This window comes from Passer montanus, unplaced genomic scaffold, assembly GCF_014805655.1.
Source record: "Passer montanus isolate IOZ18808 unplaced genomic scaffold, ASM1480565v1 scaffold3, whole genome shotgun sequence".
NCBI lineage: Eukaryota > Metazoa > Chordata > Aves > Passeriformes > Passeridae > Passer > Passer montanus.
This window is the reverse complement of record NW_024367707.1, coordinates 6,613,511-6,639,268: the sequence shown is the minus strand read 5'-3', so window position 1 is coordinate 6,639,268 and position 25,758 is coordinate 6,613,511. Positions and strand designations below refer to the sequence as shown.

Below are 25,758 nucleotides of genomic sequence, written 5' to 3'. Positions count from 1 at the left end.
GGGCCGGCCGACGGACTGGCTGCTGCCAGAGCGGGCCGGCTGGCCGGCTGGCTGCTGCGGGAACGGCAGGGCTGCTGCGGGAGGGGGCCAGCAAGCTGGCAGGCTGCTAGGGGAGCGAGAGACTTGCTGAGGGAGCGGGCGGCGTGGCCGCAGACTGAGGGAGCGGGGCAGCTGGCTCGTTGGCTGAGGGGGAGCGGACCGGCTGTTCGGCGGCCCACACGGCTCGCTCGCTGGCTGGCTGGCTGGCTCGCTCGCTCGCTGCTGCGCGCCAGCCGCGGCTGCCGAAGGAGCGGGCGGCACCGCCCCCGCGCTCCCGTTTCCCGGGCGCGCCCCGCGCCCAGCGCGCAGCCGCACTGCTCCAAAACAGTTTCTTGCTCACGTCGGAGAAGCCGCTTCCGTTTCCAACGCCGCATTCCGGCCACAGCTGCCCGTACCCGAGCCCCGCTCGCTCCGCCGCCCGAGGAGGACCCCGCGCTCAGCCGCTCCATCAAGCCATGTCGGAGGAGGGTAAGAGGCTCCCGGCCGGGCGGCTCGCCCCGCCGAGGGGGGCGGGAGGGACGCGGCGCCGCCGCGGCGCGGGGAACGCTCCCTCATCGTTCACAACAGCCCCAACGCCCGCTGCCGACCGGCCGGGCCACGCCCACCGCGCCCGTCGCTATTCGCCCGTTCCCGCGCGGCCGGCGCTGCCATTGGCTGCCTCTCCTGCCCGTCGCCGCCGCGTCAGCGCCGGCGGGTCTCGCGGCGCTGCTCATGGCGGGCGAGGCTGCGTCTCGTCCCCCACAGGGCGTGCGGGCCCGGCGCGCCCCCGGGGCTCCCCCCGGGAATGTGTGTTCCCGGGGCACCGGGAATGTGTGTTCGCGGGGAAGTTTGTGCTCAGGAGTAGTGTGGCCCAGCTGCAGCTTGGTGGCCTCAGTTCCATTGTTGATGGTGGGGGGAGCTTTTGTTTTCCATAGTCCTCAGATGGCAGCTCAGCATAGTGCCTGAATCTTGGGGAGACTTTTCCGTGGAACAGCAAGGTCTTGGCTTTGCGAGGTTCCCCTAGCTCTGTAGTTACTCGGATACAGAACCTGAGAAGGGGGAGATGAATGCTGCTCCTGAAGTGAGAGGTCTGATGTGATGAGTTGTCTGTGAGAAAGCACAATGAATGCATAGCGCAGCTTAAGTGTCCTGGGCTTCAGACACCTCGACTTTGGACCAAAACATGTCTGTTTCCAGCAGTTACGTGCTTCGCCTTGCCCTTCAGAGAAGTGATGTTTATACAGACTCTGATTAGTTTATGCCCGTTTAGATTGTTGCTGTCACAGACGTCTTGCTCAGACTCCAGATTTTCTTGTATGATTTCATTGTTCAAGGAACTTTTCTGGTCAGGAAATAACCAGTTTGTTGTGCAATTGTGCAAGTGTCAACATGAGGTGGCAGGAGGATCGGGGAAGAGCAATTGTGATCTAATCTTTATTAAATAAATAAATGTGCGCAGTGATGTGTTTGTTGGTGCTTCTCCTTTGTCCTCAATTCTTCAGTTTCCTGATTGGCTTTATTTGTAACTCAGTAATCTTAGCAAATACTAAGCCTGTACTAATCCCTGTCATTAGAAAAAATATTACATTAATAATATTGTTCAATTAAAAGGGGCAGTATGAGCTCCAGTCTTAATAAACACCAAAGGTCTTTATGTGAAAGTGGTTTTACCTTGACTTTCAGTGATTTTATTATCTCAGTGATCTAAATATGACATGTAAAGGTACAGGAAATCTGGCTTTGTTATTTTGCTTCTCTCCATAGTAATTGGTTTGTATGAACTGAACATTAGTTTTTGTTGTCTTCTTAGTTTGTTGCAAATTCTGACAGCAGCACTCTAAATTAGCTGTTTCAGTGTTCAGAGACTTTTGTTAAGCATTTTATCTCTGGTAGAGTATTCTGGTGTCTCTGATCCCTGATAACATATCTAGAGGAAGGACAAAATAATCAGAAGTATGCTAAATTCAAGGATGTGACTTAAGGTAGGGGCTACGATTTTTTTCTGAGTGCAGTACTTAAAAATCTTTGTAAAATCTGGTTTGACTTACACAGAGCTTCCATGGCTGGGTGTTTCACCTGGGCGTGTTGAGATAATGTTTGCAGAAATAGAGGTGTAACTGAACTCATAGAAAATTAAGAAAACCCACCAGATTTCTATGAAAAGTTTTTAATGATTTTGCAAGCTCTCTAGAAACTCTGCAGTAGAGGTTGAGATAGGATTTAGTACTCATTGGTGCTTTCAGCCATCTCTTTCATCAATCCCCCTTTACCATTCTATGCTTGATGATCTTACACACTTACATTTGTGTTTCTGCAACTAGTGAGAGCATTCATCAGGTAATGTCTCATTCAGTACAAGTCCTTTCTTATTCCACTGGCTTATGTGATGTGTTTTATTAGTAACATACTTGGGGAAAGAAAAAAATAGTCTGTCATCTTGTCTTCAGACTTCAGCTGATGCATCAGATCTGGTTGTATTTCTGTGCTTCTAGCTGTTATTGTCATAAATGTGCTTGAAACTCTCAGTTGTGTCTGCAGTGAAATAGAGTTTATAGGCAAATAATTACTTGGACTTGTGATGGGATGATACTAACCCTGAAAGGCACTGCTGTCCCTGGGCTCTCCCTTGTGTTAGCTCACTTTTTTGTGTGTGTCAGCACAAGTGTCATGCCATAAACAGTGCAGGATCTAATTACAATCCAAGTTTAGGCTAGCTGTCTCTCCTTTTGTGGCTTACTTTTAACCCAGGTAAGTTCTCTATTTATTTGGGTGGGGTTGCTTTGCTTGATTTGTTTTGGTATGTAATTCACAGTTGCTAGAGAGGTTTTTTGAGCTTTTGTTTTTCCTTTCAGTTCTGCCTTTGAAAGAGTTTGAGATGGTTGTTTGTTTGGTTTGTTTTAGTGTTTCTTGACATTTAATACCAATACATTTTCAAGTCCCAAATAATTTAAAATATATCTTTCTGTTGGTTACTGGAAATAAATTATTTGTGATGCTTGGCTTCACAGAGCTGCATAAAAAGCTGTAATTTAATGTAGTACAGGGTTAGGCACAGAGTTGAACATTTTTGGGTGCAAATAACTCAAGTCTAAGTGTCTTTAATATCCTTCAACTTGATGATTTTGTGCAGAAATGAAGACGATCTCCTGATGAAAGAATTCTAAATTATGAACTTAAACATCTTAGAAGTTAAAAAGATCATCTCCAATCTTGGTTTTTTAATATGGCATTTCCCTGGACTGCTCTGTCTCTAAATGTCTTTCTGTACAATACACATTTTTATGAACTTTGATCTTCTGGCATATCCTACAGCTCTACTGAAAGTTCTAAGTCTTAACCCATATCATAACTCAAAGTATGCACTGAGTCTGAAAAGGAATTTGTTTGGTTATGTTTTCTAATTTTAGATAACTGTTACTTCTGTTTTCAAACAGAAATTCAGAGTTCTCCTAAACTGATAACTTGATCCAATGATTGGATAAATCAGCCAATTTAGTAAGTCTTATCTAACGTGCAATCCACTTCACAGTAAAAACTATGTTTGAAATATGTAAACCTGAAATATTTCCTTAGTCACACTTTTACAATTTATAATTTCCTTTCAAGATGTTCTGGAAACATCTAAATATCTATGAATCTAAATATGAAATTTTCTGTCCCTGGAGTGAGTTAATGTATATATATTACTGACTTGGCACAAGAAATGCAGTTGCATCTAAGTCAGAAGTAAAAAACACTTGATGGCTTTTTTTGTTTTTTCCCAGGAGCACAAATTAATCCATAGAATTCGGCAGTTTGTGGTTTCTATCTGAGAGTCAGAGTTGTATTTCATACTGTTTTGTTCTATATATGTATGGTAATATTCTCTATTCCTGGGCACTTTAAGGAAGCATCAGAAATACTTAGAGTTGCTTAGTGGACTAAGTTGCAGTGTCTTTCAGATTCTGGCTAAATAGCTGGATTTTTTTCTTGTCACGTATTTTTGAAGGTATGAATAATATTATATATGCTAATATTCTATAAGTAAACTTTGTTTAATGCCCAAAGTCTTGTAAACAAAATATTTTTTATCACATATCTGTTCTTCGTGCTGATGAATGTAGTCAAATCTATAGCAAAGACATTTAAGTTTTCCACTGACTTTAGAGGTCAGGCAGCTAGAATGCATTAGGGAAAGGAGGAAATGGTTGGTATAAAAGAGGTGAGTCTACATTCTTGGAGCTGCTTTTCTTATTGTTGCAGTGTGACCAGTCATACTTATAAGCCTTCCTGGAAATGGGTGGTGTCTTCTAATCTTCAGGTTTCTTGACTGTTCATGTAAAAATGCTGTTCTGAAGACAGAATAATTCCCTTTCTATGTGTGAAAGCCACCACATTCAGCAATAGGTGATGGAAATTAAAAGGCCAGGGGATGAGGAGGATCCTGGCCATCACCTGAAAGGTTAAAATGAGAGATTACTGCTTGTTGCTGCACTGCTTCCATGTCATTGTAGAAATATGTTGTATGTTTGGTTTTGGTTTTGGTTTGTTTTGTTTGTTTTGTTTTTTGTTTTGTTTTTTTTGGGTTTTTTTTTAATTGAGGTGGTTTTGCTTTCTGTATTTTCCTATTTGGTTTATGTTTGCTCTCCAGCTGTGAGTTGCTGTAGCTGCAGGCTTTGGAAATACTTTCTGTTCAGAGTCCACTGCACTGTTGAAATTCTGATTTTGAAACTTATTTAAGGCAGGGCGATAGAGGGTATGGAAGACTAAGCCTTGCTTTCAGTATGAAGCACTTGTAGAAACTCTCCTAACTTCTGATCATACTTGCCTTCCTCTAATCCAGATGGAGCTGCTCTGACCTTGCCATGTCTTTGCTATGTGCTGGTTGCACAGAATTTTCCCTCTTCTATACTCATCACTCTTACTAGTGTAGATTTGAGTGATGTAGTTGCTGATCAGGTTGGGTTGTTTTGCTGGTGTTATTTGAGTGAGGCGTGAGATCTGTGGCAAAGATTATGAATATACAGGTAAATTCTGGGCTTTTTAGGGTTGCATAAATAACATCGAATTTGCATTGCTTTGTCTGGTTAGGGATAGAAAGAGGATTGGAGGACAGCAGAGACCCAGCTGTAAGTAGGGCATTTGTCAGACCATGCACTAATCTGGCATCCTGGCTGGGGAAATTGGCAGAGAGGATTGTCATCCCTCCTGCTTCGATGCAGATGCACTTTTACTGACTCTTCGTTAATTCTCTCCCAAAGTAGGTGGAATACTAAATGATTGTCAACAAAAAAAAATTGTGCCTGTGAGGCAGTTAAATAATTCAGCACATGCTAATAACTCATGTTAGCCTGCAATGAACTTCAGTCAGTGAATATCACTGAAGTGTTTTGCTAAAAGCTGCACCTAAAGTAGGTTCATGAGTAAGCCTGTTGTTTACTTCCATACAGCTGATGAAAACTGGCCAAGAACTGTTCTCCCATTGGCAGCCTAAGCAGCATATCCTAGAGTGTGTCCTCAGCTAAACTCCTTTGTACAGGTCAGCTCTGGCCCAGGTAGATTTTTGGCTTTGTTTACACTATAAACAAAGCCAAAGACTGGGTAGCAGTTGATGGGTGTTTCTGAACAGATCATCAGTTTCTTAATCTGATTGACAAAACAGTCCAAACCCTGCTGTATTATGTCTTTTAGATTGGACTATTGGCCAGAGGGAAAACTAAAATTACCTATGGAATTCAATTTCATTCTTACCTTTTGGTCTCTTTAAGAAATTGGGAGAGAGTGGGGTTTGGAATGAATTGATTATGTAAGAGTAGAGACCCAGGCTGCTGTTCTGCTCATACTGTTCTGATTCATTCCTGGAGCTCAGTCCATCCTGTGCACTGAACAGGGCAGGGACCCTGTGGAAAATACAGCCTGTGTCATGCATAGTTAGAGTGTCATGCATGTGTGCTGGCTCAATTTCAGTTTTATTTCCTAACTTGATAAGGTTCCTTCCCTGAATTTTTTTAACCAAAAATAGATTTCGCTCCCTCCCTGACCCTGTCAAAAACACTGGATCTAGCAGTAATAGCTATAGTACAGTTATTATGAAACCATTTTTCTCTTGATGTAGTGTGTTTAATTGGAAAAAATCTGCTACTGGAGGTTTGCCATTCAGTGTTTCTGCACACTATTGCATTGGGAACCAATGTTTGGATTGATCTGAATATCAAGTATACAGTTAGGATTTGTGGACTGATTTGTTCAAGTGTATTAAGCAAGTCTTAATTATGAAAGTAAAATTTCAAGACCAGATTAATACATTTTTTTCGTATGCTTGAATATGTAAACAGTGGAGTTTGTAGAAGTGCTTGTAACTGGCTTATAACTGTTCCTGTTGAAGCTGAACACTTCAGGGAGAACTGGGTTCTGAACAGTTGCAGAAATCCCAACTAAACAATAGTAAACTGCTTCCATTCTAGCGTGCATCAAAACCTCAGTTATCTGTCTTTAAAAGGGACTTTGCATTTACATGCTAAAGTGAAGCAGAATTTATAATAGCCTGTGGTACAATTGAGATAATGCTAGGTGTGATACAGGCACTACAGTTGTCACCTGATATGCTGAGTGGCCTACAGTCTTACCTGTTTCTCTTTCTGCTAATAGATTATTTGTGTGTGAAGGCTGAGGAGGAGGATGAAGCACTGATTATGGACCTTGAAGACAGCGGGCTGTCCACACAAAGCTGCATGCCAGTGCCACAGAACTCTGAAGCAAACAGTGCTGTTCACCACATGAGTCAACTTGCCTATGGTAATTACTGTTCATTTTTATTGTGATCTGATAGTTAATGGCTAGTTTTAATGCCATATGTTCTGTGCTTTTGGATTCAGTCCTTTCTATAACACCCGTACCTTTAAAACATGTTTTATTAGAAAGCTACTTTATAGAAATTGCTTGGCAGTTCCTTTAAAGAAAAGTGCCATTTAGTTATTACTTTCTATGTCATTATAAATGGCAAGCCTGCTAAAATACTACGTTTTAAAAAGACAGCTTTTTACTTACTTGTAAGGGTAAATATACCTAGGAATAAATTAGGAAGCAATTTGGAAAACAAATATCACGAGAGAGCCTAGCCTAACAAATTAGGTTTTTAGATAATCTGTCCAGTGTAACTTAGTACTGGAGATGCTGGTGTGTAATGATAACAAGATGGCTGTTTAAGATGATAAATTATTAGTGGTAAGTAGCCATTGTCTTTAATTCACTGTATTTATTTTAACATGCAAGATCAAAGTATCTCAAGGAATCTTACCCAATGCTTCATTGGCCCAGACAAAAATTCTTCACAGCTGTTATGAGCATTTAAGTCCTGTAGAGCAGTATTACCAAGTCAGTGAGGAACATTACTATAACTAAGTGAAAGCACTTCCTTTTGTGGATTTTTTTTAAAAATTAAACCAGTTAACTCTATAGAGAACCCCATTAGTATTTCTCTTCACAGATACAAGTTACATCTGATTCCTAGTGTTGTTGGGTGCTTCTGAGAACCTTTAGACTTCTTGGTCTTCTAATTGACAGTATTCTGTAGTTGTAAGTTTACATCTGAAAACAAATTTGGGAGTGGAGGATGGTTTGGATGGTTTTCTTGGGGTTTTGTCTCTGTTATTGAAAATAAACAAACAACCCCACCAAAATTAAAACTTCTGCCCAACAAGTTGTCATAGACAGTTGCTAACCTTGATTTTGGGACATGAGTAATTATTTTATTATTGTTAAATGAATCATGATGAGAGCAGTTGTTTCTTAAAAGGTAAAATATGGTTTTGTTATCTTTGGTTGCATTAGCATTAGATATTGTCTAGTTAAATCAAGTATAGTGAGATATGTGAGTGAAACACACCACAGGTTTATCTCAAATGTGAGTAGTGAACTTTGAACTGAAATTCTGTGTGATTTGTTTTATTGAACCACTATCTTAGACCAGTGTCTTGTAGAGCAGTGCCTTTCCCTCAGATCTCATTCTGTCTGTTCAAACGAGATTCTTATACTTTTGTCTTGTATCTTCTTGCCTACAATAAGAAGCTGTCAGAGGAAGCTCAACATCATGCAGAGAGAGACATCTAGGTTTTCATTTCTCCTTGCCGGCTGCAGAGCACCTTTTATTTTAAATTTTTCTTAGTCATTTATGCTCACAAAGTCAGTACTACTTTTACTGACACTTTTAAAATATCATTATGTTTGAAAAAAACAATTAAATTAAATTTATAATTTCTGATCTAAATTAATTGGATTAGTAAGTGTTTGATAATATACTGGTAAACAAATTTCAAATACTCAAGCAGTCTGAAAGTTTAAAAAAGAAGGGTGACTGTGCCTGTTTTTGCTATAGTGAAATGTGTAATGCAGTGGGAAGCTTTCTGATGAACTTTGCTTTCTCTTCATTTTAACAGGAAATGAAGGCTTGCCAGTGCTTGCAGATCTAACAGCCTCACAAATGGGTCATTCTGCAATGATGCAGAGAGGAAATGGTCACAGCCCTGAGAAAAGGGATTTTGTGGTTTTGCGTAATAAAAGAAAGCGAATTTCTCCTGCTGTAGTGGAACACAGTGTGGTATGTTTCACCAAACAGTAGCCCTTCCTTTTGTGACCAGTTTCAGTGTTACTTGGAATGTAATTTTTCTTTCACTGCTGTGTGGTGATTTGATGACATTCCACTGAAGATGGGTAGGATATCTATGCATGGATGCTTCTAGCAATTCTTTAGCCTCCTATTCTGCAGTCTGTCCATACACCCAGAGTTGTCCCATCCCAGGTGCAGAATCCAGCCCTGTCCTTGTTAAACTTCATACTGCTGGTGGTTGCCCAGCCTCTAATTTGTTTAGATCTCTCTGTGGGGCCTCTCCACCTTCATGGGAGTCAATGGCCCCTCCCTCCCAGCTTAGTGTCATCAGAAAATTTAGTCTCCCTTCCAGTCCTGTGTCCACATCATTTATGAAGATGTTGAGAGGCACAGAGCCCAGGATGGAGCCCTGCAGAGCCCCTCTAGTGACAGGTGTCCAGTGTGATGTCACCCCATTCACTGTAACCCTTTGTGCCTGGCTCATGAGCCAGTTGCTCACTCATGCTGTGATGTGTTTAAACAGCTGTGTGCTGGACATTTTGTCCAGAGGATCCTGTGAGAGACAATATCAAAAGCTTTACTGAAATCCAAACAGATTGCATCAACTGACTTCCCTTGATCAGCTAGGTGGGTCACCTTGTCATAAAAGGAAATTAACTTTGGCAAGGAGGATTTTACCCTTATGAAGCCGTGCTGGCTGTGACTCACTTGTCCTTCAGGTGCTTTTCAGTAACTCCCAGAATAGTATCCACAGTTTTACCAGTCACTGAATTCTGCCTGTTGTACACAAAGCAGAAGTATCACCTACCACCCTGCCAGCCTTCCTTTTCTAAAATAAAACCTGATCAATTAAAAAAAAAATAAAAGAAAGCAGCACCACCAGCAGAGGTTCTGAATCTGGTGAGTGCTGGATGGCATCGGCATCCATCCAGTAAAAGGAAAATGCCAGCTTTGTCCAGGTGGTGGTGCCGTTCTTCCTGCTTAAAAGCAGTGTGCAAGCTGTGAGAAAATTCCTCTTCTAGAAATTTTTTACAGCTTCTGCTTTGAGTTATACACACTGAAGTCTCATAATTTGGACTCAGAGGTGTTTTCCAATCTAAGTGATTCTGTGATTGCATAAGCTTGTCTGTATAGTACATTTAGTTAGATGAGAAAGTTCTGCCTTGGAATAAAGAAATAAAAAAGCATGTTATTTTTCATTTATATATATATATATACATATATATATATGTCTGGTTCTGTACCATTGGCATAAGCTTGTCTGTATAGTACATTTAGTTAGATGAGAAAGTTCTGCCTTGGAATAAAGAAATAAAAAAGCACGGTATTTTTAATTTTTATACGTATATATATATGTCTGGTTCTGTACCATGATAAAATTACTTGAAGAAACCAGAGGCCTGAAAGTCTGCTATAGCAAATCCAGGGTCAAGCTGGTAAGGAAACCTTGTTTGACTGTGAAAGTAGAATATGTAGGGAGTCAGGCAAGGCACCTGAGCCATTCACTGCAAAGGAGCTTCAGCCCCAGCAGGTACAGTCCGTGGGTGACCACCAGAGAGTCTCCTGCCTGGTTAGACAGGAAAGTTTCCTTAACACACCAGTACATAAATAAGATGACTGTAGTAGGTCTTGTTTTCTTGGGCCCTCTTATAGCCAAGGGAGGTAATTACAACTACAACCAAAAGTGTCCAAGTTGGATTGCTGGAAGAATTCTTCAACTTTTCAAAACATTGAATGTTAATTATGTTATTTCCCAGATGAGAACCAGGGAAGAAGAATATGAAGATAATGACAGTGTCATTTATGAGTATGAACCTGACTATGAATGTGTAAGTGAATTTTCTTTTGTTTGACAGACTTTGAAAAGTTGGTTTGGGGATGCATGTTGTGCAGTAGGCTGAAGTAACATGAGAGATTTGAAGTTGGGATTTACTTGCTAAGTCTGTGTATATATTAGTACCTTACACTCCTTTTTTTTTCTTTTTTATGTTTAATTATTACTTTCATGAAAAAGGAAAGCGTTTTATCTGAAGCTTCTTATACTGGGTATCAACAGAATCCTCTTATGGAGGTCCTCAGTTATTGCCAGGTATTTTTTTTCCTTTATATCTGAAATGGTGTTTAAACAATTTTAGTTAAACTTTAGGAACTAGAGTTGTATTATAAACTTGACAACCAGTGGCGTGATCCTTTCCAGTTATTTGCGTTGTTAATTGCCCACATAACTACAATATTTTCAAAGTGAAACTAATGTCGTTCATATTCTCTGAACTTTTCGTAAGAATAATTTTCAAATATTAAGCTTTAATACAAAATGTAAAGTTTAGTTATTGGGAGGAGCTTCACAGTAATGGGAAAGATACGGCGGTGATACACAGCTAGCTATTGAATGTACATGTTGCTTGCCAAAGGTGTGCCAAAAATCCTGCTGGTGTTGGTTTTGTGAGTTCTTTCCTTTTGATTCCTGAAGCAGTAACGGGCAAAATTGAAAATAACTGCACTAGAAATTAAAAGCATCCCTTATTTATTCAGGTGAGCACTTGTGTGACTGGAATCAATCAGGCCATGCTTAATTTAAGTCAATTTGTAAGTGGTTGTAGCCAAGTGTTAATGTTTGGTAAGTCTCCTTAGGCATTCAGCAGTGCTGTGGAAGGAAGTTGGCTAAGTTTTAGGGAGGGAGTTCAGCTTTTAATTGAACTTTCTTGGTTTCTTCAGGCCATGTATGATGCCATTCAGAAACTGGATAAAAAATTTGATCTGCTTCATCGGAAGGTCTCGGAAATGCAGCATACTCGTATAAAGCCATTCTTGCTCAAACCTGTGAGTATTAAAGACCTAAGATGTTTATTTTTGCTTTAATTCTCTCATTTCCTCTGATGCTTATTTTAAAAATCCCAATCCTTTCACTAAGATTGAAATAAGGAGCAAAATAGCAGACTTAGAATCTATTTCAATTCAATTACTTGAGATTTCTGATTATGTGCCAGCTTCAGTTTCCTGTGTTATTGACTGGTGGCCACAGATTGGCAGTGACTCCCATCAAATTCAGGATGCTGTGATAGATGCTGTAAAATTCTATTTGTATTGGCATGAACAGAAGTGAATTGTGTAGGTGCATCTTAAACTTCAGTGTATTGCTATTGCACCTTTGTAACATGTGATGTGTTGTCTCATTGGTTTCTGTAGTTAGAAGAGAGTTTAAGCATCAGTCAGGTTGGTTCAGTTGGCTTACTGAACTTTAGATCTGAGCAGTATGTTGTCCTATCCATTACAGTATAGAATATATTTTTATTAATGGAAACTCCTTTTTAAACACTTTTAATAATGTTTGATACTGAGTACACAATATTAATTTTGCTCCCAAACAGTCAATCTAGTGTTAACTAAGGAGACACAATCTTAGTACTTCTAACAATGATCATTAAAAGGAAAGCATAACAGATGATTTTGGAAAAAGTTTATAAAATCCATAAGGGCTTTTTTTTGTCATCAACACTACAAAGCTTTTAATGTGGCAGAGATGATTCTGCTGTCAGGAGATGTCAAGACAGCAGTAAGGCCATTTGCTTTATGGGTGGATGGAGCTGGATTTCTCACACCTGTCAGCCATCACTAGGATACTAGGTTTTATTGTCAACTCCAAGCTTGTGCTGTCTACATATCCAAAACCATGAATTTCAGGGAATAAACTGATCCTGTCAAATACAAATGACCCCTATAAGACCTCTGTGCTCTTACCCTCCCCTCTGATATGTGGGATGGCAGGTGCTTTAATGTTTGGATTTTTGTGTTAAAAGTGACCTGCATTGCTTTTTTTTCTTTTTTTCTTTTTTTTTTTTTCCTGGAGGCTTTTATCTGCCAGCTGTTTTCTTGGGTTCTGCCGTTTAAAATCATCAGAAGTGCTGTTGGGTTTTTTTTATGGCTGTACCATTGCTTTACTTGTGAAGGGTAATGGAATGGTTTGGGGTAAAGTTACTTTTTTATTAGATGAATTCCAAAAGCTGGAGAAGCTGACAAACTTTCAGATACATAAGGCTTCCTTAAGGTCATAGATGTTTTATTAAGTTTACAAGGGTGCAATATAATGAGATTTCTCTAAACAAACACACAAACCCAGCAAAATTAAACAAAATAAGAAAAACAAATCCGCATGTGTCATCTTCATTTGGTTGCTCCTTCTCAGTGACTTGTGTTTTGAACTAGAATGCCTGTGTATGATTTTTTTAAAAAGTGCTTGAAGTGATGGAAAACATAGCCTATCTCTCAGTTTGTCCATCTCAGTCTCTCTGGAATCTTCATTGTAGATGAAATCTGAATATTTATTGTTTTCACCTAACAAGTAAAGAAAGAAGAGGAAGTGTTTGGGTTTTTTTCTTGTTTGAAAGGAGCTGGCAGGGCAGTGGACACATTCCTTGAAAATTCATCAGCCAGTGACTGGGTCAATGACTGAAAAATTTTAATGTTTATTTTGCCTATTTTCTTTTTAATAAGAGGTCCAGAAAGTAGTTTTGGCCTCCCCCCCGCCAAGTGAAAGAAATAGAGAAACATTGAAGCTGACTAGATAAGCTCTTACATACAAATGAGAATAGAAGATACTAGAGGGAAGGCTAAAACATGGTAGCTCTGAGTTGATGACAGAGACCACTTAAAGGAAGAGTATGCTGCCAATAGCAGAATTACTAAAATCTAGTTTTCCTGGTTGGCTAAAAAAAACCCCCAAAATTATCAGCTATGTCTAATGTAACCTTTTAATTGTTTTCTGAATCACGTTTCAGAAACCAGTTGGATTTACATACAGAAGTTCCAGTCATTTGCCTTCAGGAAAAATAAGAGTACAAAAACCCATGGAAAGAGATTTAAGTCTTCATCGTTCTTCATCAGGCCAGGGAAGGCATAGCCCAGTTGTAAGGATTGCTTTGCAAAATGGTCACGTTCAAGTCAATTCCAAAACAAAACACGTCCTGCAGAGTTTTCAGCTTGAATCTCATCAGCCTGTTGGAAGGCAGAGCCCACCACTTCCCACAATAGTTTCTACACATTCATTACATTCATCATACACAGCAACTAATGGGATGCCTGACCTTTCACCACAATCAAATCTTGCTCCCAGTATTGTGGAAAGTACTGTCAACATTGCATCTTCTTCACCTGTGCCATCACCATCGATACCAGCACCGTCTGAGCCCAGTCAGGAAAATAATGCTGTGGAGTTGAACTACAGAAATGCGTCTGAGGATGTGAATATTAGTGAAGAACTACCATCTTCTTCAGTCTTCATCAATCCTAGCCTTGGTGAGTTCCTTTGTGATAAATATTCAGAAACCAAGGCTAAAAAATGGCTGGTACTACCACAAGCCTTTGATTTACAGTAGGTGCTTTGGGTTCTTTTAACTCTAGGCTCTCTTTTTATCTCTTAATGTAACCTTTTTTATTCTGTGTAAAATTCACAAGTAATATGTGCATGCTTACCCACGTGTTGGAGGAGGCAGATAGATTGCCATTAAAGCTAAGTGAGACGTATGCATGTCTGCATGTTTTAAGAAAGCAGCTTACCTGTGTGAAGGAAATAACTGTTTTCTTCTTGTGCAGGATTTTATCTGTGAAACATCCTTTGTATACTCAAATCTTCCAGTGTTTGGTTTCTTCCAAAATACTTGATTCCAAAGAAAATCAAGAATTTTATAGATCACTGCATTATAATAAAGATAGACATACCAGATGGCACCATGTGTTAAACTAATGCCTTTCTAAAGGGTAAATGGCCTGACTTTTATATGCAAGGCTGAGCTATGACTTCTTTGCTTTTGGTCTACAAAATACATTTTTACAGCTGAAGAGCTGCATGAATAGTAGGTGAAATATTCAGATATCTATCTAAAAATTTGTAAACAGTTTATGATTTAGCAGTTCTGTGTATGGGTATGCCACTCTTCATGAGTTTGTGTCTTGTAAACATACCTGGTATCTGCACATATGTAAAAATAGGCCACTATGAACTTTGTGGACAGTTGGGTGTCTAATGTATTTTCTTGCATGTTTTGATTTCAATTAGTTATGCTGGTGGTTAATGTGAATCTAAAAGGTACTTCTATTACCATTCCAATTTAAAGCTGCTTTTGTAAGGGCAAACATAAGTAGTAATACATAGTAAATTGGTAGAGAATATACACTGAGAGTCAAGAGAAAGAGTTTGAAAAAATGCTCTGTTTTTAACAACTTATTTGGGATTTTAATTTTTTTTTTCTTTGAATATTTTTGTTTTACAAAAGAGTTTGTTGGTGACCCAGCAAGAAATGTAAAAGTTCTTGGAAACCATTTGGTGAAGGCTCGGCAAAAGACTAAACCCAAGTACGCAGCGCGCCACTTGGTTCGTGTCTTGTTCCCCAAGAAAACTTTATTGTGCAGCATCATGGGAGCGAGTGCACGAGGGCGCAGGACACTGGATCCAAACAAAATTGCTGCAATAAGAGGTGTGTTACTTTTCAAAATGCACAGATTTACTTATTTCATACTTAATGAGGTTTTGAACTTAAAGGAGTCCTTTTCTGTATGTTTCTGGCTAATAGTTGTCTGGCAACTGGTGAGCAGATAAATGCCATAGTTATGTGCTCCACTGTGCAGTATCTTTTTGTTTTGAAAGTCCTGCTTTGTAATTCTCAGTCTTCATTTTTCTTCAATTTAAATAAAACTATTCAAATTTCTTCTAGTTATACGTACGTTGCGTTCATCAGTCACACTTGCTGTCTCTAGATTTTAATTGCAGTTCATTTTGTGTTTGTGTGTGCCATGGATTTTGTCAGTGGTTTATTTTTGTTGTTTGATTGGGTTGGTTTATGGCCATGGTATACTTGGGACAAACATTAACTGGTGTTTTTGAAATACTGTAATGTTGAGTGAGAAGTGGTGAAGATGGAGGGAGCTTTTTTTGATAAATGTTGTTTGCACAGATCACATGGCATCTGTGTGTTAAAGGGTTAAAATTGAGTGTGAGATTATATAAGCCATGTGAAATAGTTGCAGCATTACCCTGTGTCTGTTCTTTTGGGGGGATGGTGGTGGTGTTGGTTTGGGGTTTTTTTTTTTAAAGTTAGTATTAGAAATCACACATTTTCCCCAATTCTACCAGGAAATGTTTAATGTAATAGAAGCATTGTTCACAACATCTCAAAAAGTATCACAGAGCATCTTGAATTCATAATGCTGGTTATTTTCAAAACATAAGTTTACTGTAGTTATTTATTGATGGAAGTCTGAAGCTTGTAAATGGAGAACAGTAAACATATGAAGCATTAGTTAGCTTTCTCTTTCTTTGTAAATTAGGATACTTCTAAATACTGGGCTTTGTAATGATGCTTCAAACATTTTCTGTATTTTATATGCAGAGTTTCTTGCAACTAACTTTCCAACCTATGATTTGAGCGAGCGTGGAAAAGACTGGAAAACCTGTATCACAAATGTCAATTCTATGATCCGCTCCTTACGCTCTGAAAACAAAGCAAAGGTGATGATTTATTAAGTACTAAGTTTGCACTTTTTTCTCAGATTAATTGTTTGACCTGCTCATGGTACAGGTGCTGTATTGGAAATTCCTTAGGGTCTGTCTCTGTGCTGCTCGGCACAGGCATGCTGACTGCAGCACTGGTTCTTCCATGTGGGGAATACTGGAATATGCTCTTCTCTGCTTTGCCTCTTCCTGGTTCTGTGTCCAGAGTTCAGTTAAGAAGTGTTCAGGCGTAGGATGCTATAAGGAAAGCACTGCAAATGTTCCTCAGAAGTAGTGTCAAATTTGATTGAGAGCTTAATCAAGTAGCTCTTAGCACTTGTTTTTGCAGGTTTTTTTTCAGATATATTCAGCTATGCATTTCTGTTTTATATTGACTGAAACATTACTCCCAAAACACCTCCAACTACACTTCTAAAATGCTCTCTGCACATCTTTGTATAATTCTTAACTGTTCTACCAGTGGTTTTCGTGATAGAAATTCAGGAGTAACTATATTGCAAAGATCTGAAATATAATTTATACTAAATGTGAAATAAACTGGAACACCAATTAGAAAACTGCTAGACTTCTCTCAATGTGTATTAACCTTATTAAATGTTTCAGAAGACAACTGAGAGGAAAGAAGAAGTGTCTGATGCTCCTGATACATCTCATTGTGTAGATTTAAATGATAATGAAGATAGTGGAGACAATTCTCAGAAAATGACTGGCTCCACAACTGACACATTGCAGAATTCAGAATCGGATAAGTTTCCAGAAGCTTTCCACACATCTTCAGTCAAACAACAACAGTCTTTGGAACCTATGGGTAAACAAAGAAATTTTTGTGTTCTGGAATTGCTTGTTACATTTTAAATAGTCGATGAGAGGCAAAAGACGATACTGTAGGTATAATTGCATAGTAAAGGGATTTTCTGAACTATGTGAGTAGTTTTTCTCTTAAAGCAGTCATTTGGTATACACATAGTAAGTCTTTTTGGGAATGAACAAGGGCGTTGTATCTGGCTAACAGAATATATCTTTGCATCTGCCAGAGTCCCATAGTGCATGTCTGCTGTGACATTGGGAAGTTCAGCTTCAGTTACTCTGTTCAGTTGTCCTGGCTTTTTTCTTTTCTTTGGTAGATAGTCTGTCTTAAAAAAGTAAAGTAAGCTAGCTCAGAGTATCTATTGAATGGTATTGCAATTTCAGAAGAAAAAGTACACCTCTCTGGAAAACTGACTCTTCAGGACAATAAAAATCTTAAAGCAGCCTTTATAGTTTCACATTTTTCTAATGTAAGTGTTCAATACACAAATGCATTGGGGAAAAAATCCATGTACATCATGTGATGCTTAGAGACCCTCAGGGAAGATGGGCTGAGATTAGTTGCTCTTGGAAGTAATTTATTCAATTAGGATCACTTTGGGGCTGTATCAGATCTGTTTCTGCACCCAAGATTCGTTAGTCAGATCCCACAGACTTCTTTATGTACTAAAAATTTTGCATTTTTTTCTTATTAGTGTTTGCAGTGAAGTGAGATTAGAAGTAACTGAAAAATATTCACTCTTTTTCTGTTTCTGCTTGCAGAATCTAAGCACCACTGAAATAGCAGAACGCTTACATACTTACGTACTTGGAAAAGCATCATCTTTTGACATGAGATGAAACAAGTTAGAAAGCAGTAATTAATAATGCAGGTTGCATTGCTGGAGACATATCAGAAGTACTGTTTGTGGTTGTAAACCAGGCAGGGTGTTCTGGCTGCTTGGCCGTGTGTTTCATGTTAGCAGTAGCTGCAGTGTTACGGTTGTGCTTTGGTCTTTCCAAGCAAGTAGAGTAGTTTCTGGGTGAGCTTTTTGTGTGTCAGTTTTGATTTAATACAGCCACTTTGAGGCATGGTCAGTGTTGTATGAGTAAAATATCTCTCTCCCCTCCATGGCATCTTCTCTAGAACCTCTTGGGAGCCCGTGGCGCAATGTTCAGTTGCCTTTCTCCGTAATTTACGTCGCTAAGGGGAAGGTACGGCCGGAGTTGTCAGCTCGCTTCCTGATTCGTCACATGTTCCCAGAGGAGCTGCTGGTGAAAAGCAACGTGTATGGCAGTCTTGATCGTGGCATGAGCCCACTGGATTCCAATAAAATTAATGCTCTCAGAGGTGAGTAAGAAAATCTGTGTTAAATCATAATGTGGGGACACTAATAAAGAGTATTATCTTCGTATCCTGTGAACAAAGCATAGAGCTTCAGAAATTACTTTGTGAAAATATTCTCCCAGCCATTTCTACAAGCACATTTGAAAGGAAGTAGTTAAAGTTATGTTTTAGTAGCTCAGGAAATTCTCCAGATCATGAACCTGGTTTGCATGGGAAAACTCAATTGTCTTGACATTGGCTTGAAAGGGCAATGCAGTGGGAGATGGGAGCAGTCCCTGAGGATTCTGTAGGACATCAGAGATAATTTCTTGATACAGGGGCTGTGTAGGTGAAGCAGAGAAGAGAGATGGCATGTACAGCAGGTTATGGCTCCCTTCACAAAAAGGGTTCTTGTGTGATAATTGGTGGTGGCATTGCCTGTAGAGATTATGAAATCATGGGCCCTGAGGTCCTGAGTAGAGTAAGAAGGGTCTGAGTATGGGCTTTGTACCTTGGGAGAGCACGTTTTGACATGTTTGGGAAAGTCACAGATGGGAGCTTGTGAGAGACAGCTCTGAATAGGAGAGAAGCTCAGGAAAGTTGACAGACCTTTAAAATCAGCCTTTTGCAAACACACAAGAGTCCATCTTGATGTTTAGGAGCGCTGAGCTATGGGAAGACAGTTTGGGCTAAGCAGGGAGTTGATAACTGAGCCCTGGAGCAAAAAAGCCATATTTAGAGATTGGAAACAAGGAGAGCTTATGAAGTGTAATTTAGCAACTGTTGTGTTTTAACCCATCAGGTGGCTAAAGACAGGTGCTTGCTCACCTTCTTCCTCCCTGTCCTGTTCCCCTGCCCCACCCTCTGGGGTTGGGGAGAGAAGTGGGGAAGGAGGACTGCATCTGAAGGAACAGAGTTCATGCTCAATAAAGTGGAGCTGTGACTCTCACCCTCTGGGGTGATGTCTGTGATAGCTTGAGGGGCAGGCAGAGCATGCCAGAAACCATTTCCAGTATGGCAACCACTAGCACTGGAAACATTGCCACTTAAACGTCTCTATTTTATTTCTTGATATTTTGAGATTAAGAAGCATTCAAAAGATGTAGTAAGTGCATCTTAGGACTGCAGAACACCATGCAGGCCACAGAGCAGATGAGAGGGAAGTCCTGTGTCTTGTGGTTGCAGCCAGACCTTGTCACTTGGCTCTGGAGCCAGAGGACATTCCCTGCCCCTGTTTCCTTTCACACAGCCTGACTGGATGGCAGCACCAGCTCCCTGAATTTTATCCTACAGAGCAGGAAGGGGCCCTGCATAGCCTTATTATAATCCCCAAAATCAGTCAGTTTTGGTCAAAGAAAAGGCATAACTTTAAAAGCTGATTTGTGGACCATGTACAAAGGTTCTGTAGACCTTGAAGAATTCCAGGTCTGTGCTGATCCTCTGCAGTCGAGTATTCTTGAATTTCCTGCTGGGGATGGAAGTAAGGAGAGCCTGTCTGCTGCTTCAGCCCATGGCTAGTGTATCCTTTGTCATCATAGCTTATAACAGGAGCATCCTAAGGCACACTTACTCTCCCTTTCACCTCTCCTCCTGGAGCAGAATGAACTGCAAGAGCACAGGTTTCTATTTCAGTACTTTCTTCCTTCAGACCAGAGTTTTTCTGGCAAAATGAGTTTCTAGGTTTGTAACTACAAGTTAGAATTTTAACTGTAAACAATGATTCTATATTAGATTTTTACTTTCTGGTATGTGGAAGAACAAAGCTGACACAATATCTACTAGCTATACCTTTCTTTCTACTATGAAGGTAAATCTAGATGTTTATCAGAGAAAGAGAATCAATATTGCCTTGATTTGAAGCTACAGATGAGAATTCCTTTTTGGTGTTTATTTAAGTCTTTTACTGGGTTGCTTAGAGAAAGCATGCAGTCCAGCTCACCTCAGCAGGACAATCACTTCTCAATAATTTTAAAAACCAGTTTTAATTTTGGTTTTAAACTACTCATTTTACTCATGAAAGGGGAGAAAGGTGCCATAGTCCTATCCTTTTTATGTCATTGCTACCAGACTCAAGTGTTTGTTTACTGGTCTTACTTGCAGCATGGTAAGGAATGAGCTCTCACAATTTTTCTGTCACTTTTGTTCCTGTACATCTATGTTATGCTGAACTGGTGTGACTAATTTTAGTGAATATAGTTGTCAGAGATCCTCTGAAGGAGAGCTTGGTCCTGCCTAATTCTGGTCATTCTGAAATAGAGCCCAAGATTTGTCTTTGCTGGCTGACCACAGTAGAAGCTGAAGTTACTCAGCACTTCAAAGGATCAAAACCACACACATGATCACGTTTTCTTTTCATATTTTGTTTTTATGCTTAGACCGTTTTTTACTCATTTTCAAATATAACAGTGGGAAAGCAATATCTGCCCTGCTTTGCTTTTCAAGGCTTGTAATATGTCTAGCTGTCCTGGTTTGGTAGCATGCACTTGTTTTAGCTTAATTACATCCAGAAAGAATATATAGCTTACCTAAATAATTGATAACTCACTATTACATACTTGTTTTTTTTTTTAGAGTTTCTTCAAGAGAATTTTCCATCCTTTGATCTAAATGAAAGTGGATTTGATTGGAAGGCATGCGTGGCTGCCATAAACAGCACAATCCGCAGCCTCAGACATGAGCTGAAAAAGGCAACGTCTGGAAGCCGCCAGAGAGCCCGGGCAGAGTCCCCCAGAAGATCCCACTTCCGTAAAGCTGTCTCTCAGACTGAAGCTCTCTAGCATCTGTCTCAAATCTTAATTTAGCAGGTTTTTATTAATTCCATGTAAAAGCCTGTAATATCGAGCTGTCCTGTTCAAGTGAGGTGTCAGCAGCACAAATAGCATCACTTCATGAGACCAAAATTAGCAGAAGGCTTGGGAGCCTTAACTCTTTGCATAGGTAGTGTTTGTGCTCCTCAGAAATTATTTTCAGTGTTCCCTGTAGCATTTGCAATGTGCATCTTCTCATGATTCTCAAAGCATCTTCTTATGATTCATTGAATCTGAAAGATTAATCTGGTTAGAAAAGATGCACTGTGCATCAATTCAGCACAAGCAGATGGAAGAGAGGAGAGGAAGGAGTGGTCCTCCTTGGAGGGTGAATCATAGCCAGTTAAATTATCTCATTATGTGTGAGGAATGAAATTTGCTTTGACAATTGCGTATATTCAGCAAAAATATCAGAAAGGAAAAATATTTTTAATTGCATTTAGTTAATGCATTTGTCGTATCTGGACTTGATGATCTTCAAGGTCTTTTCCAACTAATGATTGTATGATCTCTCACATTTTTGCCTCCTATATCCGTGGGGTTTTTGCAGGATAAGAGGCAGACAACAATGTAAGTACAGCTGGTAATGTATGGGGGAATGATGCCTTAATTTTTAGCTTTCATATTTTCCAGATCCTGTACTGCATTAGTATATAACTTTGAACTTCATGTGAAGTGTTAGCAGATTCTCTTCACAGTTTAGTTAGACAAAACAATCCTTTTCCAGCCTGAGAATCAAGGACACCATTGCAGCTTCAGGCCCAAAAAGTATAAACAGCGAAATGAGAGGAGCGGTGTTGGAGGATGGGACTGCTTAACCTGAAGCTGTAATTGTACAATTAACCCCAGTATGTAAATTGACCAAAGCTTATGGACGTGCAAAAACTCCTGACCTATCATCCATCTTGGGCATAGCCTCAGCCAGGCTCTTGTATTGCCCAGGGTGTATCTTTTGGAGGCCTTTTAATAAATACCTACTTTATTCCTTTAAAACTGTCTAGCCTCTGTTCTAGGTAGCCTCTCAAGGCATCAGTTACACTGCTTTGCTCTGATTTAGCTGTACTAAAAGGACAAAAAAAAAAACAGCCCAGTCCAATGATTGGTTCTGGATTTAAAAAAAAAAAAAACAACCCAGTCCAATGATTGGTTCTGGGTTTTTTAAATGAAATTTAAGGAAAATACTTCTTCAGGGTCCTGAACTTCACCATCTCATGGTTACTGTGGCTAAGACTTCACATTTGCAGCAAATGCTTTGCTGTAGGTGTATGAGGCCCAGAAAAGCACCTGTTAATAATAAATGTTCGTGCCCTTGCCTTTCCTTTGTGTCTACAAAAGACTAAGATTTATTAGTGCACTAAGTTATATATTTAAAGAAAAAGAACAGACAAACTAATTGTAACAAACTAATTTTCAAAATCACTGGGATGTTCAACTTTTACAAATAAATAAAAATTAATTACCGTATATATTCAATTTCATATCTTGCTCAGTTTAATTTGTAAGTTGGAATTCAACAACAGTAACTGTACAGAAGTTAATGGGGTTTATGTCGAGTAACTTCTTTGTTATTTGGGGGTTTTTTATTTGTTTGTTTTCAAGAAAGGAAGTAATTGTAGAATCATAAAATATGCTGAGTTGTAAGGGACATATCAGGATCATAAATTCCAACTACTGACAGTGCATAGGATCATCCCCAAAAATGACACCATGTGCCTGAGAGCATTGTCAAAATGCTTCTTGAACTCTGTCAGGCTTTTGGCTCTGTCAGTGATATGGCCACTTCCCTGGGAACCTTTGCTAGTGCCCACCTACCCTCTGGGTGAAGAACCTTTTCCTGATATCCAACCTAAACCTCCCCTGCTACAGCTTCAGGCCATTCCCTCAGGTCCCATCACTGCTCGTAAGAGGAAATAGATCAGTACCTGCCCCTCCTCTTCCCCTTGTGCGGATGTTGAAGATCACAATGAGGTCTCCCCTCAGTCTCCCCCAGTCTGGCAAAAACCAGGTGACCTAGCTGCTCCTCATACAGCTTCTGCTCCAGACCCTTCACCATCCTCATGGTCCTCCTCTGGACTCACTATAGCTGAATGTGTTCCTTATATTGTGGTGCCTAAAACTGCTCCCAGCACTCAAGGTGAGGCTGCCCCAGTGCAGAGCAGAGCAGGACAATCCCCTCCCTCTCCCAGCTGGCAGTGCTGTGCCTGATGCCCCCCAAGACCCTGCTGACCCTCCTGGCTGACAGGGCATTCCTGACTGATCAACCAGGACCTCCAGGACCCTTTCCATAGCTGCTCTCCAGCTTCTCCTTCCCCGGCTGCTGCATGCAGCCAGGCTTGCCCTGTTCCAGGTGCAGAGCCCAGCCCTTGCCCTTGCTGAACTCCTACAGTTGGTGTGAGCCTTTGTGTTCCGTGTTTTCCAGCATCAGTCACACGGGCCTCGCAGTGACTGTACTGGCTGGCTGCTGTGAGAACTTGCCTTGCCACTTGTGTTGGGTCTGAGTGCAGTCTCAAAGGTCCAGTTTCTTCACAGAAGGAAGCTTCTTGGAAGACTGGCGTAGGGAGTGGATTTTACCTCTGAAAGGTTGTGGAAACTGTGACTTCCAAAATAACACCTGTACATAGCAGAGTTAGATGTAACTAAATCTGTCCTCTCCAAGGCAAAGGTTTCATAGTTTGTTAGCGGTAGGATAGAACAGTGAATTCACTCATTCTCAATTCAACTTCTGTTCATAACAGACAGTCTTTATGTACAGAGTATAGGACCAGCTTTTTAATTACAACTTAGGATATGCAATGGCCTTATCAAATATGAAATCAGTTGGTAATTTAAGTTCCTTCTGCCACCTCCTTGCAGAAGTCTGCTGTAGGATTCAAGAAAGAGACTGAATTTCTGATTTTCTTTTCTTGGTAGAAATATTGTACTGAAAATTCGGTTGTTCTGGTGTACTATTAACAGACTCTTCTGTTACTTGCTATACAGTCCTTGTTGTAAATGCCAAGAACTTTGTTGTGTATAGATATTACTAGTTCCAAACCTCAGAAAAAGACAAAAATGCTTATATTTTTTTCAGTAGTTTTATTAATTGTTTTCGCTGCCCTTCACAGGTTTTAATGGTGGAAGGATATATTTATTGAATGATGTGTCTGGCACTGAAATCTGTTAACTATGGTGTATATCTATAGCTTCCAACTTGAAAAGAAAATTGAAGTAGAAATAGTTTTCTTGTTTCTGTTTTAAATGTATCAAATTTTCCTAACTTTTATAAAGTACAATTAAAGTATTTTGCTGTTAGGAATTAAGTATTTTACAAATAAAACTGCCATATAGTTCTTTGACTACATATGTGTGTCTTAAGTATTTCTTGCATCATGAATCTACAGTTCAAGTACAGTTTCATCTGAAAAGATTCTTCTGATGTTTTTTGAAGAACCAGGGCTTTAGGAGATCTTCTGATTGAGTTGAGATGATTTGGAAATTTATACTGCACTAACTGTAAACCAAAGCAAACTGTTCCGGACTTGACTTGTCAGTTACAGCTGTGTGTGAGTTATCCAAAACAGAGCTTTGCACAAAAGGGTAGGAGATGAGTAAAAATTTTTAAGACAGTCCTTTAAATTGATGAATTAGTAGATGAGGCCTTGTTTATGCAGTGGAATCAGTTTCTGGCTTAGTCCTTATTCAAGGCACAGAACAGGGCTGGCAGGAGGCACTGAGGATTCATGCCAGGTGCTGTGGATCCCTGGAGGTGACCTGAGCAAGGAACAGTTGTTTGCTGCGTTTGGTGTCAGGGAGCAGCTTGATCAGCCGGGGCTGGGCACATCAGCACAGGCAGCGTGAGCCCCTGGCAGCACAGGGCTCTGGTGCCCAGCAGGAGCCAGGGCCACAGGGCACGGCTGGCCAGTCTGGCCCAGAGTGTGCCCAGCAGCACCACGGGTGTGTGAGTGTGACACAGGAGCCAGCGCTGAGCAGGACTGGGGACATGGCTGTGGGTGGGACACTCTGCGTCCCCTGCCCTGTAAGGGGATCCGGGGATGGGCAGCCTGCAGCACAGCCCCTGGTCCAGGCACAGGGGTGGCCAAGAGGGACAGGGACAGGCTGCCCAGGGCACCTTGGTGCACCCTGCAGGCTCTGATCAGAATTTTTGCTGGTTTCACAGTGTGGATGTAAACAACCCATCTTAGAGCTGTGTTCAGCTTTTGTAGCCAGAATTCATTCCTTAGAACAATATCAATACTTGCTGTTTTCTTCAAGTGTTTATTCTGACAGTCATAGGACTTTAGAATAGGCTGCAGAAAGAGCTAAATATTTATGCAGTTCTTTACTTGTATTTTTGTATAGACATGGCAGTGTGATAATTTTGTAGGTCTCATGCATAATTGCCATTTTCTTTTGTTCGGTGTATGGTATGATACCTTTGCCTTAGTGAGAGCTCTAAATGCCACCTGAACTACAGGCTTATGTAAGTGTTTAAATTACAATTTCAGCATCATTTGGGGGTTTTGTTTGGTTTTTTTTAGTATTCTCCCCCCCAGCTTTCCACCTCAAGTGGTGAAGTGACACTGTGTGTCACACTAGTCCATGCAATTCATTTCAGCACTGGAAGCAGGTGTGGCCCCCGGTGGATTGAAGAGCTATAGCACCACCTACCGAGACCCAAAAGTTTTTCTGAGAAACCAAAAAACCTCCCTGACTGACAGGAGCACTAAATATTCTGACACAGTGATGCCATTCT

General features: G+C 40.3%; 1 protein-coding gene across 4 annotated transcripts; it reads left to right on the top strand.

Moving 5' to 3' along the window:
• The first annotated feature begins 242 nt into the window (after positions 1-242).
• BEND2 (BEN domain containing 2) lies at positions 243-22,108 on the top strand. Of its 4 annotated transcripts, none has more exons than XM_039714334.1 (12): positions 243-507; positions 6,646-6,792; positions 8,433-8,593; positions 10,360-10,431; positions 10,617-10,691; positions 11,318-11,422; positions 13,378-13,894; positions 14,872-15,072; positions 15,985-16,103; positions 16,710-16,914; positions 18,040-18,243; positions 20,791-22,108. In XM_039714334.1, the coding sequence occupies exons 1-12, from the start codon at positions 495-497 to the stop codon at positions 20,994-20,996; spliced, it is 2,025 nt and encodes a 674-aa protein (XP_039570268.1). In that variant the 5' UTR covers positions 243-494; the 3' UTR covers positions 20,997-22,108. The 4 variants fall into 4 exon arrangements, with proteins under 4 accessions (XP_039570268.1, XP_039570267.1, XP_039570266.1 ...); XM_039714333.1 differs by lacking the exon at positions 243-507 and adding an exon at positions 4,260-4,459 and having other exon boundaries at positions 16,713-16,914; XM_039714332.1 differs by lacking the exon at positions 243-507 and adding an exon at positions 4,263-4,459.
• Positions 22,109-25,758: the final 3,650 nt, after the last annotated feature.